The sequence below is a fragment of the Palaemon carinicauda genome, chromosome 24 (assembly GCF_036898095.1).
Source record: "Palaemon carinicauda isolate YSFRI2023 chromosome 24, ASM3689809v2, whole genome shotgun sequence".
Taxonomy (NCBI): Eukaryota; Metazoa; Arthropoda; class Malacostraca; order Decapoda; family Palaemonidae; genus Palaemon; species Palaemon carinicauda.
This window is the reverse complement of record NC_090748.1, coordinates 80857791-80872041: the sequence shown is the minus strand read 5'-3', so window position 1 is coordinate 80872041 and position 14251 is coordinate 80857791. Positions and strand designations below refer to the sequence as shown.

The 14251-nt window shown below is 40.7% G+C and overlaps 1 protein-coding gene across 1 annotated transcript in view; it reads left to right on the top strand.

Moving 5' to 3' along the window:
• The window catches only part of Cpsf100 (cleavage and polyadenylation specificity factor subunit 2), a 200073-nt gene that overhangs the window by 120910 nt on the left and 64912 nt on the right, over window positions 1–14251 (top strand). The window contains exon 11 of the mRNA XM_068348239.1: window positions 11740–11884. Coding sequence (XP_068204340.1) covers window positions 11740–11884 — 145 coding nt within the window. The remainder of the gene's footprint in view (window positions 1–11739; window positions 11885–14251) is intronic.

Below are 14251 nucleotides of genomic sequence, written 5' to 3'. Positions count from 1 at the left end.
TTCACTTAAATCTTTATAGGAGGAACAAAGTTTTAACTGAAGTTGACCATTTTGATCATGTTTCAATTAACAGTATACATCGTTCATTTGCAAGCTCGCTCGCTAGCTCATGACAGGTTAACTCTAGCATGGTAAATGTAGGCAAACGAGTCCTATGCTCGCATGTGTAGCACCCCTCCCCATGTCAAGTGGTAAACATACCGAGAAATCTGATTCTCACTCTGCTCAAGGAGTTCAATCTGTGATTTAGAGTTTAACCTGCAATGCAAGATGAAGAGAAAGAAAAGACAGAGGCAAATCTTGAAAGTGAGGAAATATTTTTTTTTTCAAATCTAATGTAAACTTGTTATTGAGAAATTCCCTAATAAATAGAGTAAGGTAAGTTTGGAAGCTTCTTAATCTTCTAAATCAGAGGAAGAAGTACTTCCAAGACTCTTTATTTCCTTCCATGTGATGAACACAATCAATAATTTATTGTGTCAGGATCGGTAAAAGGTTAACAATTCCCGTTCCCATTTAGCTCTTAAGCCTTCTATAACACAGAGACATGTTGACTTGTATAAAATTCCTCAACTGCATAATATTGTAGATTTCAATTTTATTTCCAATCTTGACCACATTATAGTAGTGCCTCATAAACAAAAATCTTTAAATTCAGGTTTTGCAAGCACTTAGCAGATTATATCAGTGTTTACTGAGTTTTGATTGGCCTCCAGGCTTAATCAGTTAGGATTCAGTTCTTACGTATTGAATGCACTGTGTTTTAAATGAATTAAGACTTATCCTCCATTCAGATTGTGTTAGTGTTTATTGTATTTTAAGTAGTCTTTTCTGCTGACATTGTTAGTGTTTTGCTCAGGGAAAGCACTGTTTTGAATTGCCTTTGGGAGGAGTACAATCTGGTAAACAGACCAACTGACGTTAGATTTTCTTAACGGTCGAGGAGAGCAAGCCAAGTCACTGATGAGCAGTGAGATTAGTTGTCTTTTGTACAGTGGATAATAATGGAACACGCCATTACTCCTTTACCCCTTTACCCATCAAGTTAGTTATGAGTTTATAGATCATATTTAACTTATTTATTCTCAGAACGTTAGTGGTTGTCTCTAGTTGGAGTCAAGTGTGACTTGCCTACCTGATTGCTTACATTAACCTGACTTCCGGTCATAATTACCTAGTGTTCCATCAGTAAGAGATCTGACTATTCAAGGCCTTACATAGAGTCTTGAATTCTTTGATTACTTAAGATCCTTTTGCAGCTAAACCCTTGCTCTTCTGCATCCTTAGTCACTTTATTAGAGATCTAGATTGCATTGTAGCAGAAAGAATAGGTTAGATGGATCCCTATATTCCTCCTCTCTCTAAAGTTAACACCCTCAAGCAACGATAAAGTTAACACCCTTAAGCAACATCGTTTTTATATTGCTTAATGTTTCAGATGGTAGTGTGCATAGTTTGATTGCATGCTTATCCATTAGCTCATCATGGCTTAACTCATAACAGTGTAAATGTGGGCAATAGTATCTCAACTGCCAAAATGAGTCCCTTGAAAAATAAATGTACAGCAGTTCCTGTACAAAGTAAACTAAATAAACAAATAGGAAGACTAGTAATTAATTTCTCAGATCATCTTTCAGAACAAGATGAAGATGAAGAAAACACAGAGGAAGAGCCCAACTTTTATGTGGTATTTCAATTTCAATCATTACTGAAACTTGTTTCTGAAAGGAATTCAAATAAGTTCATTTTATTATTAAAATTCAATTTTTTAATTTATCAGGTCTAGGAATATTTCAGTACTGTAACAAGTTGTTTGGAAAATGTTCTTAAGAACTTATGGTTCTTATTTTATGAAAGGAAATTTTCTGTTGCAGCTATTAAAGGAGTAAGTTAAAACTTAATACTTTTCTGAAACATCTAGGATTGAATTTATCCAAATTGGCTACTATTACGAATGTTTTCAGACTTTACTATTTGGATCCTCCAATTGTCAGTATTTAAAAAAAAAAGATCTTTTAGATCTCATGGCTAAAACACTACAAGCTCTTTTCTATAATGTGGGATTTGGAGTGGAAAAATTGTTTTATCTATTTTACCTACTTTCAGGGCTAAAAATGATTTCAAGACAAAATGTTTGTGTCATTTTTTCCACATTCCTTCTTTGGGGAAGTAAGTCTGTAATACATTGGAAAATTAATTTTTGGGCTCAGCCATGTCGTCCTGATGGAAGGTTCCTTTAGGCAGCTTTCTAAGGGATATTTAGCTACAGTGATACTCCCAGAGAATTGACCATAGGTCTCCAGAATTCTAATTCCTGGCACGAGTATCCTTTAAGAAAATTTTCAAGGATATCGCATAATATCAGGGGACTTATTTCTTGATATGACACATGGCAATCTTCACCCCGAATAGAGTTTTCGCTCTGAGGGGGAAGAGTGGCAAAAATGAAGGGGAGCCGTCATCAAGGTTACCTGGTGGATCCCCTTCCCGTACTACTACAGTGCCCAACATGGCGCCCCATTCCTTTGTTAGTGGCGAATTAAGCACGGTTTATCTTCCGCAAGCTCTTGGTGTTGTGTTACTAATATTTGGGATTTATCATGCATTCTCTAGCATCTTCAGCCTCTGGAAAGTGGAGTATTTAATCTTTCCTGTGTATAATTTTGAGCTCCCTTTTCACAGTTAAATTAGCATAATTTAGATGTGTTTATCGGAGCATAGCCGTTCACTGGAGGCGCCATTTTGGACGCTGTCGTTCGCCATATATGTCTTATTTAGTCAGTAGAACGACGTTCCCGGTATTTAGCTTTAATGAATTATAGCTATTTAGGCAAAATTATACTAGTAAAGATAAGATCATGCACGTATATTTCCTCTTCTATGTATGTTCGATTGTATACAATAGAGTCTCGGTGACGTAACGTAGCTGATATCTCGACTTGCGCTAGGCTAGCCTATGCGTTTTAGTATACTTTCGTACATTATCCCAGCTTGCCCTCGTGTATCGTTTTAACAATTCAGTAGGAGATAGTATATCTCCTAGAATTACTTATATAATTCTATACCCATCTCTTCTTGAGATTTAAGGGTAAACCCTACCTTCCCTCTGAGTGTTGCCATTAGGCGACAACCCTATTTTGGTCTTGCCATAGAGTAGTGTACTCCGGCTTGACTAGGCTAGTGTTTTCTGTCTTCCCTCTTTGCCGATGAGTATCCCGGCTTTGAATTATGACAGTAACTCAGAGTATTTAGTCTTGATGTCGGCAACTCTACTGTCGGGGATCTAGTCACTCCCCTGCCAGTTTACAGTTGCAGACCTAGGAAGCCCGGCTTCCCTAGTCCACAACCGAAGTGGTAGTACAATTGCCGCCATCTTCTCCCTTGTGGTTTAGAAGACATGTCTTATTTCCGGCAAGGTCTTAGGCTGAGGAATCGATATTCTTCTGCTGCCCAAGATGGCGCCGGTATAGAAACAACGTTTCTGAGTTTGTGACAAAAAGTGGGAGGCAAATGTGCCGCCTTCTTCCGACACAAAATATAAGACCCTTTTTCCCTTCTCCTCTCCGTCCTTTAGTGATGGCCTAGCTGTCGCAACATCTTTGGCCGGTATTCTACAATCTCCCCGCTTGCCGGGTGGATTGCAATGCCTGCCGGGCTCCTACAAAGGCGGCTTGGTTGCCGCTTCGATCTTTCCCCTAACGGACGCAAGGCTCCGGGAAAGGTTGTGCCGGCTGCCGGTGGGAGACCCTTATGACTTTGAGTGTTCTTCAGTCCTCTCTTGGACTGCCATCCACAAACCCTGGAACCGGCAGAGCAGCTGGCAACAGATTCTGTGGCTGGATGGAAGCTAGAATGATTACATTCCCCCCTTCCATTTGAATCCTCATTCCAGAAGAAGGCAGTAGGGACAGTAGTCCATACAACCCTATTTATTGTACTAAACTATAGTAATAAGGTAGCCCTTCTCTCCATGTGTTCTCTCTCTCTGTTGGCTAGTACCGTCAGGTACTAGCCTAGCCGGCAGCATGCCGGAAGAACTACAGTATAAGATTATACAGTAGCTAATATTTCTGCAGTATAGTACATACTGCAGTTAGAAAACTATAGTATATAATATACCGTAGTTTATATTTTCCAACATATTCTGTGTCCTTTCACAGTCCATTGTTGAGACCAATTATAATGTTGAAGTGAAGTATTCCTTCAATATCCTGATGAACCATAGGTCATCAGAACTTATATTCGTACCCTACAATATTAATATTCCTTTATGGAAGGGTTAGTGCTAGTATACACTAACTTTAGCTCTAGAGACTAGAGCTCTTCCACCCTAGTTTACCCTAAGGAAATTCTAGATATTAATATTGAGGGAGGTCACAGCAATTGTCTGGACAGGAGACACAGATATGTGTCTTTCCTATTTTCATTCTGGCTTACTATCCCAAGCAATAATGATAATAGTAGTGCTAAGTTTATGCATGAACATAGATTTATCAGTGATAAATTACCACATACTCATTTCACTTTCCTTTCTTTACAGGAGGATACCAAGGTGAAATGTGAGGTCATCTCCTGCAACCACAAGAGTAAGAACGTTTGTGGTCACTCCATGTGCAGGTCTCATGCCCCCTGCTCCATTGCAACTGAAACCTTAAGATATTGGGATCCCAAGGATTGCAACATCTGCTCGGCCTTGATGACCTAGGGTTTCGGTGATCCCAAGTTGACGGAGTCGAGGGATGCTGCGAGGGAAAAGCTTCGGAAGTGGGTAAGAGGATTCCAGAACAACTCTCCGGGACCGTACCTACCAAGTGAGCGAATGAGAATCACGCTAATCCCGAAGGCAACAGCTAATGCCTTTGTACCTCAGGCACGACCCGGGCCTCCTTGCGTACAGCTTTCAATTGATGCCGACATCAACGAGGCTTTGAAAGCCATGGACATCCATCAGGAAAGGATGTCTGGAGTATCCTTGGACACCAAAAAGGATCTCCTTCAAGAGGATCCTGATGAGGAGGTGGCCCAACCACCTGAAGGAGACGAAGATCTCGAGTCGGCGGAAGCGGAGGACCCCTTTCTGTCTGTGTCGGCATTCCAGCCTGTGCCGTCAACGTCTTCGACTCCTACCCCTCCACTAGACCCGTTGGGCCAAGCGGTTATGGCCCAGATCACGCTGCTAGTGGACTCAATACGTAAGGAAAACGTATATATGCGAAAGAAATTCCGTGAAGCAACCCGCATAGTCACTTCTCGTAGGTCTTACAAGCGACCTGAAGTGTCTAACCTGCCACCATGCTCCGAAACCAATCTCTAGAGGCATGCAAAGTTTATACCCATGATGAATGGGAAAGTCTACATTTCGGAGAAGGTGGGGGCCATCTCCCTGGACGACATCCAATTCTGGCCAAACCTTGCGGCTTACCCGGAATGTTTCATCCGGCTGAAGAGTGAGCTGGCGTCTAAGGAAGAGATGGAACCAAAGGAAGTCATGGTTTTCTACCACAACAAGGCACAGGCTCTCTTGACGAGTAGCCTGAAGAACGCAGGATATACCAACTCTAGAGTTTCTGCGGTAAGCAAGAAACACCCTAATTTTCTTGCTCCTTCATCAAGAGCTTTCCCCTTCCCGTCAAAAGCTCTCCTTAGTGTGCTGAGGGCAATTGATGCAGGTAAACCATGTCCTACGCTAGAAGAGTGTAGGCCATTGTCTCTGGCCTTGCCCATGGATGAGAAGGATTGGAAGGAGGCCCACCTAACCTTCTCAGTCTCGAAACTCGACGCGGACATCGCAGGACAGCAGTTCAGTGAGAACCTCCCGAAGCTGTTGGACTTTCTCCTGAGAAGAAAACAGGAGACAAAGGAGAGACTAGCCGCCTCTCTTTCCCTCCAGAACTGCATGGAGATGTGTGCAGGCGTTGCTAGCACCCCAGATATGTACACAGTCCTGGCCAAGATGCACATGGCCCCCTAGTTAAGGACTTGTACGCTTTTGTGAAGGCCAGGAGGGCCTGCAGGGAATTTGTGTTTGCCAATGCAACGGTCAAACACGAACCCAGGAAGCGGATCACTTCCTGTATCTGGGGCAAGGACCTCTTCCCAAAGGAAGTAGTCCAAGAAGTAGTAGCCAAAGCCACCATGGAGAATAGGAATCTTCTCCAAAAGTGGGGCTTGTCTACAAAGAGAAAATCTTCCCCTGATGCTGGTCCCTATCCTGAGAGGAAGACGAAGAAGCCAAGACTACCTTCTCGACCTGTGCAACATCCCATGGTCACCATAACCACGGTGCCCCAAGTGGTTGCTCAACCACAAACCACCTTCCAAGTGGTGCCTCAACAGCTGGTAGCCCAGTCACCAGCCTTCAATCCAGGTTTTGAGAGGCACACCACTACATTTCGCCCGAAAGGAAGAGGATCTAGACGGGGCTTCTCAAGAAACCCATCACGAGGTAGGGGAGGACGTGGTCAGGGTGGCAAACCCTCCGGACCATCCAAGCAATGATATGCTCCAGGTAGGAGGGAGACTCCTCCACTTTCAGGATCGTTGGACCTTCGATCCCTGGGCCCGCAGCCTAATCAAGAATGGACTAGGATGGAAATGGAACAGATCAGATCTCCACCTTCATTTCCTCAGTTCTTCCAGCACTCCACCCCCTTACTGGAAGAATATACCTTAGAACTCTTGAACAAAAAGGTTATAAGGAAAGCAAAGTCCATCAAATACCAGGGTAGGCTTTTTTGTGTTCCCAAGAAGGACTCTGACAAACTCAGAGTTATTCTAGACTGTCTCCACTCAACAAGTTCATCGAGAACAACAAGTTCCGGATGCTAACCCTACAACACATAAGGACCCTGTTACTGAAAGGGGCGTACACAATCTCAATAGACCTGGCAGATACTTAGTGGCCCCTTCCAGTCAGTCGCCCCCTCTCCTCCTACCTAGGATTCAAGCCACAGAAGATGAAGTATGTCTTCAGAGCCATGTCCTTTGGACTAAACATAGCCTCAAGGATCTTAACGAAACTTGCGGAAGCAGTCGTACAACAGCTATGCTTAGAAGCTGTTCAGGTAGCTGCATACCTGGACGACTGGCTGGTATGGGCAGCATCCAAGACTGCCTATCTGCAGGCAACCACGAAAGTGCTCCAGTTCCTGGAAGATGTGGGATTCAAGATCTACAAGAAGTCTCGCCTCTCTCCAGCTCAAGAGTTTCAATGGTTGGGAATCCAATGGAACTTGCAGTCACACTGCCTCTCCATTCCACCAAAGAAGAGGAGAGAGATTGCGGGTTCTGTCAAGAGACTACTGAAATCCAACAGGATCTCAAGATGCCAACAGGAAAGAGTACTGGGCTCTCTCCAGTTTGCAGCAGTAACAGACCCAGTGCTAAGAGCAAAGCTGAAAGATGCGTCAGGAGTCTGGAGAAGATACGCATCAAACGCCCAAAGAGATCGACAGAGACCGATACCTACCTTACTGCGATCGCTTCTGAAGCCGTGGTCGAAGGTCAAGAGCCTAGCAAGGACTGTTCCCTTACAACCATCTCAACCATCGGTAATCATCCACACAGATGCCTCGACGGAAGGATGGGGAGGTTATTCCCATGAAAGGAAAGCTCAAGGAACTTGGTCATCCCTGTTCAAGACCTTTCACATCAACATTCTGGAGGCCATGGTAGTCCTCCTGACGTTGAAGAAGCTATCCCCTCACAGATCAGCCCACATCAAGCTGGTCTTGGACAGCGAAGTGATAGTGAGATGTCTGAACCGACAAGGCTCGAGATCGCCCTACATCAATCACGTGATGTTGGCCATCTTTCGCTTGGCAAGAAAGAAAAGATGGCACTTATCAGCAGTTCACCTACAATGGTTCCACAATGTAACGGCGGATGCTCTATCCAGGCTAAAGTCGATAGAGTCAGAATGGTCCCTAGACACGTACTCATTCTCCTTCATCTTGGAAAAAGTCCCAGAACTGCAGATCGACCTCTTCGCAACGAGTGACAACAAGAAACTACCTCGATACGTAGCCCATTTCAAGGACCCTCGGGCAGAAGCGACGGACGCCACGTCCCTTGATTGGAACAGATGGACTCACATCCACCTGTTCCCACCAACAAATCTCCTGCTGAAGGTCCTCAACAAGCTGAGATCCTTCAAGGAAACAGCAGCAGTGGTGGCCCCCAAGTGGCCCAAGAGCAATTGGTTCCCTCTGGTGATAGAACTGAAGTTGAGGCTGTTTCCTCTACCGAACCTAGTTCTTTCCCTACTGGTTCTGAAGTCGACTGTCTTCGCTTCATCACAGAGAACCCAAAGCCTTCATCTCATGATTTTCTCGCCTTAGCAATCAAGAAAAGATTCGGGATTTCAAGACAGTATCATCTTTATAGAAGAATACAAGTCGAAATCAACCAGAAGACAATATGAATCGTCTTGGAAGAAGTGGGTCGCTTTTGTTAAAACAAAAAAGCCGATAGAAATCTCGATAGACTTCTGCCTGTCCTTTTTCATCCACCTTCACGAACAAGGCTTGGCTTCCACCACGCTAACTACGTGTAAGTCAGCTTTGACTAGACCTCTTCTATACGCCTGCCAGGTGGACCTGTCGAACGAAATCTTCAACAAGATTCCGAAGGCATGCGCTAGACTTAAACCAACAGCCCCTCTGAAGCCCATTTCATGGTCTTTGGACAAAGTCTTACACTATGCTTCGAACTTGAACGATGAAGATTGCTCTCTAAAGGATCTAACACAAAAAGTTATATTTATGTTCGCTACAGCCTCAGGGGCTAGAGTTAGTGAAATAGTAGCCCTATAAAGAGACGAGGGCCATATTCAGTTCACAGAAGTGGGAGAACTGAATCTTTTTCCCGATCCTACCTTTCTCGCCAAAAACGAGCTACCCACCAAAAGGTGGGGTCCCTGGAGAATCTGCCCTCTGAAGGAAGATGTCTCTCCATGTCCAGTAGAGTGTCTAAAGGTCTATCTTCGAAGAACTTGAGACTTCAAGGGAGGACAGCTCTTCATAGGCAAAACGTCAGGATCAAACTTATCCCTGAAACAACTGAGGGCGAAGCTCACCTACTTCATCCACAGAGCGGATCCTGACAGTACACCCGCAGGTCATGATCCGAGAAAGATTGCTTCCTCGCTGAACTTTTTTCAGTATATGGACTTTGATAGACTTCGCTCATACACTGGTTGGAAATCCTCTAGAGTCTTCTATAAACATTATGCGAAGCAAGTGCACAAGCTGAAACACTTTGTGGTGGCGGCAGGTAGTGTTATAAAACCTGTCGTCTAGTGTTGCGATGAACAGTGAACTGTTAGGGAATTTTACAGTTTGGGTGAAAAGGTATTAACACCTTTCAATGTAATACCTTTTATTAAGGGTCACCCTGGTGCCCCTGGGACTGATCTTTATAGGTGTAGAATCAAACCAATAATACCAGTGCCATGTGTACACTCGTATGCAGTGTTTAAACTCATCCAACATTTACAGTGAAATTATCTTGATAATTTTACAATGATTTCAAGTGGCAGTGTTTTAATAATATATTTCTTCCCTTATAGGTGATAAATATATGTATCTTTAGAATGTTGGCTGTAATGGATATGATTCTATTTTAATACATTAGTTTTTATATTTATGTTGTCTATACAAATACATATAAAAATGTATTTGCATCTTATTCAGCCCAATAAGTAGCTGAATAAAACTAGCCAGTTTCTTACTTATTTTTCCTAAAGATAATGTAAACACTTGAAGGTGCCTATACGTGTGAACATGATTATGTAAGTTAATTACAGTACATTTGTTCCGACATATATACAAACCTTTTTGCTTCTATAGTCAGAGCTGACAGTTTCCCTGCAGGGGGCAGGAAGCCCTAAGATTGTTCCAAACTTAGCGGATATGACGAATAACGGTACCGTCATATATTTATTTGGTCTGGGTGACCATATAGAAGCTGACTCAAGGTTAAGGCACTTATACAAACCCACAGATACAGTACTTTCAAGTAATTCTCTAGTAAGCTGAGCCCAAAAAACAGATTTTGAAGCAATGAGAAAAATCTATATTTGGGTGAGATAGCCATGTTGTCCTGATGGACCCGCTCTCCTTTTCTAAGAAAAGGAGTATACATATTTAACAATCCCCACCCGAAACTACTATCTGTAGCCATCCATGCTTAATTGCAACAAGGAGTGGGTCGCCATGGTGGGCGCTGTAGTAGTACGGGAAGGGGATCCACCGGGTAACCTTGATGACGGCTCCCCTTCATTTTCGCCACTCTTCTCCCTCAGAGCGAAAATTCTATTCGGGGTGAAGATTGCCTTGTGTCGTATCAAGAAATACATCCCCTGATGTTATGCGATATCCTCAAGAATTTTCTTAAAGGATACTCGCGCCAGGAGTTAGAATTCTGGAGACCTGTGGTCAATTCTCTGGGAGTATCACGGTAGCTTAATATCCCTTAGAAAGCTGCCTAAAGAAACCTTCTATCAGGACGACATGGCTATCTCACCCAAAAATAGATTTTTCGCTTTGCTTCAAAATCCCTTTTATATGCCCCATGAGATCCATTAAGTTTTTAGACAAAACTGAAAGCATTTTTGGAAAGGTTCCTAATTCATTTGGTGGGATTAGGATTTCAAAATGATTTTCGCCAAAAGTGCTCTCTACTGTCATATTAAGAGTTTAGAGACAAAAGCTCTCAGAGAATTGTATTCTGGTCAAATGTCTACTTTTTAATTTTTGCAGAAATCTTTTTTGGCAGGGAAAGGTTTGGCAGTAGCATAGTCGTGTACCCAGTCTATTTTTACTAAGCATTATTTAAAAGAAGTCTGGTTTTATATGAATTTTGGGGCATTGGGTTCTATGATAGGTAATGAATTAAATAATTTATTTGTTTCAATAAAATTTTGAAAATTTGGTGTAAGTATTAGCATTAATTTCTCTGAGAAATTTTGGGGTGATTGGAAATATAGTTAAAGTATAGTTTTACAGTCAAGTGTTGAAAGTGTATTTGAAAGGTATTCTTAGAATATAAAATCCTTTTAATCAATATAAGTTTTAGCCATCTTATAGTACATTTTTAGTATTATATTTTATTTGAATGCTTGAGTTATTACACTTTACTTAGTTTTGGTGAATTACCGTTAGATTAGTTTTAAGTAAAGGCGAGTATGGTAATTAAGTACATTTTTAGGCGAGGGCTTTAGATTCCTTATATCTTTCTTCATTATTTCATCTCCATTATCTCCATCTAAGTGTGGAAGTCAGCCATATGAATGCCAGGGGAAGTTCTTAGAAATAGAAAAAAAGATAAAATCCGCTATTTCTCCCGCTCACCTGGCATTCATATATAAACCCCCCTCTTTCCCTTTGGCTAATGATGTTAAGAGAGTATTGAAAATACTTGACATCGAGACTGAAAAACATAGGAGATATGGCATACCCAAGCGCAAATATTGTTGCTTTGCGCCAACACTATTTCAATACTACAGTTGTAACAGTTGAGTGGTAGTGCTATTTCATGGAAAGAAAATGTGATATATTTTGTTTTAGGGGAGATGTGGACATTTAGTAATTTTGAAAAGAGAATAAATATGTTCACTGAGTATGAAAATAACTTTTTATTATTAAAATTCAGTTTATATTACAATACACAGTAATTTGAATTAAGTAGATGTTATTTCCATGGGGAATTAACTTTTAAGCTCTGACCTTTTGTCCTCAGAGTTGAATCGTCTAGTGACAGTGAAGGTGAAGAAGGTCTAGAAGCTGGGAAACATGATATTATTGTCTTGTATGAAAAAGCTGGTACTCATAGTATGTTCAGAAGTCGGAAGCACCATCCTATGTTTCCTTTTCATGAGGAGAAGGTAAGCTTTTGAAATAAGTTCATTATTTTTTTTATTTGCTAGCCATAATATGTTCGGTTAAATTATTAAAATCTTGTATGAGGTTATTTGTTAAGATGGTAATGAAAGAGTTTAGCTCTATTATATACGGTCATAGGAAGTTATTTTGTACTATTGCCATTTGCCTAAAGGGATAATTTAAAGAAAATTTGTGTCATAAACCCTACACTTTTTTAGAACCGTATGTTTGTCATACCAATTTCTAAGACTCCAAAAAAAAAAAAAAAAAAAAAAAAAGAACTGCTGCTCTTGGTTTGTTCGCCAAAAGTTTAGCTCTGTTACTTCATATGTATATGTAAATAAGTTCACAACTTGCATAATTTCTATAAACATCTGATATTCATATTGCTTTCATCTCCGAAAGTTTAGTTACTTTGGTGCCACCTCTTAAAAACTTAAAAAATTCCCATTTTCATTCTTTCCAATATACTAATGCCTCTTGTAAACAATGAGACTAACAGCATGCACTTATAATGACATTCTGCATGTGCCGTATTATCTTCTTCAGTCTTTTAGTTGCTGGGTACAATGTGGACGTTAATTTTTTTTTTTTTTTATTATTTATTGGTTTAAAAATGTCTTCTTCCGGATTTGTTAGCAATTGCTGGTGCATAGTTGTGCAAAGGAATTGTTTTTGGTTGATCAGGGATCTGCTTTCTCTTGTGCCTCATGCCAGGGACATTTTTCTTTTAGAAATGTGTTGTTCACAAGTCACATCTTCTCCCTGATCATATTGGACCTAAAGAGTTACTATCTAATGTAGTCTTTTTTTTTTAATTTAATAAATTCCTTATTCTCCTTTCTTTGCATTGTGTATGTTATGTGAAATTTTTATCTTTTTCCCCTGTTATTTATTTTTTATTTTTCTCACATTTTATTTTGTTGGTTCTGTAAATTAAATGGGCTAAAGAGGTTTTCCCCCTTCTGTTTTTCTATAATCAAACTACCATTTTTATGCCTGCATTGAAGGTCAAAAGCTACAAAAATTTCTTTAACCCCATTGCAGAGCGTTTTATGAAATTTTTATTTCACACTGTTTGCCAGAAGCTTTATCCATGTTTCTTGTTTTAAATGCTAAGGGAGCCAGATTCAGGTTGCACATCTTTGTTTTGAATACAGTGCAGCAGGAAATTATTACCTGAATATATATGATTGTAAAATACAAGCCAAGTATTACTGAAGATTAGGTGAGCACTGGATACTTTACTCAGCTTTTGAGTGAAGAAAGCTCTGGGTGATGGGAGGATAGATGTGAAAGAGGCAAGAGAGTGTGCTAGAAATAGGAATGAATGGCGAGCGATTGTGACACAGTTCAGGTAGGCCCTGCTTCTTCCTCCGGTGCCTTGGATGACCACGGAGGTAGCAGCAGTAGGGGATTCAGCGTTATGAAGCTTCATCTGTGGTCGATAACGGGGTAGGGTGGGCTGTGGCACCCTAGCAGTACCAGCCGAAGTCGATTGAGTCCCTTGTCAGGCTGGGAGGAACGTAGAGAGGAGAGGTCCCTTTTTTTGTTTCATTTTTTTGATGTTGGCTACCCCCCAAAATTTGGGGGAAGTGCCTTGGTATATGTATGTATGTTTGTAGTATTTGATAATTTTCTTTGAATACCTTTGTAGGTAAGTTAAAGTAAGAGTTGTGTATTCATTATATGAAATTTCCTTTTATTTTTGTGTTACCACTAGTTATATGTTAGTTTCCTTTGTGTCAGATTAATACAGTTCAATATTGCTTGTTGGGCTAAGCACAAGTTGTGTTTTTGCCCTGTACTGTATTTATATTTGATGCAATCGGCAACAGTTTAGTGAGTTTGTAGGGATTAGTGTAGACGCAATAGTTTGATTAACTTTGTTTAATAATCGTGCAACCTGCCCCAAATCATAAACAGAAAATATGTTTAAACATATTGTGTCATTTTTTCATATTAACTCTTTCAATCCCACAAAAGATATTCTATATTCTGTACAGGGAATTTTACTCACTTTGGTCCTATATGACATTATTTTTTTCATCTAGTAATTTTCTGACTTATTATTCACATGTATAAGATTTATACAAAATGTGTAAAACTATGTATCAATAGAAAGGAAATTTATTCAGCTATACGGTAAAAAATAATCTAAATTCTTGAGCTATATTAGTTTTTTGTTAAGATAAGTTAAGTATGATTTTCCAGAAAAGGGTCTGGGACTTAAGTGGTAAATTTATTTGAGTGGGGATGCGATTGATATAGCTAATATGTTTTTCCTTAAATTGAAACAAGTTTTGTTGTCAAATGTATTCCATCAAAAAGTGAGGGTCTCAACGAGGTAATCCTTGCTCTATTGGGTT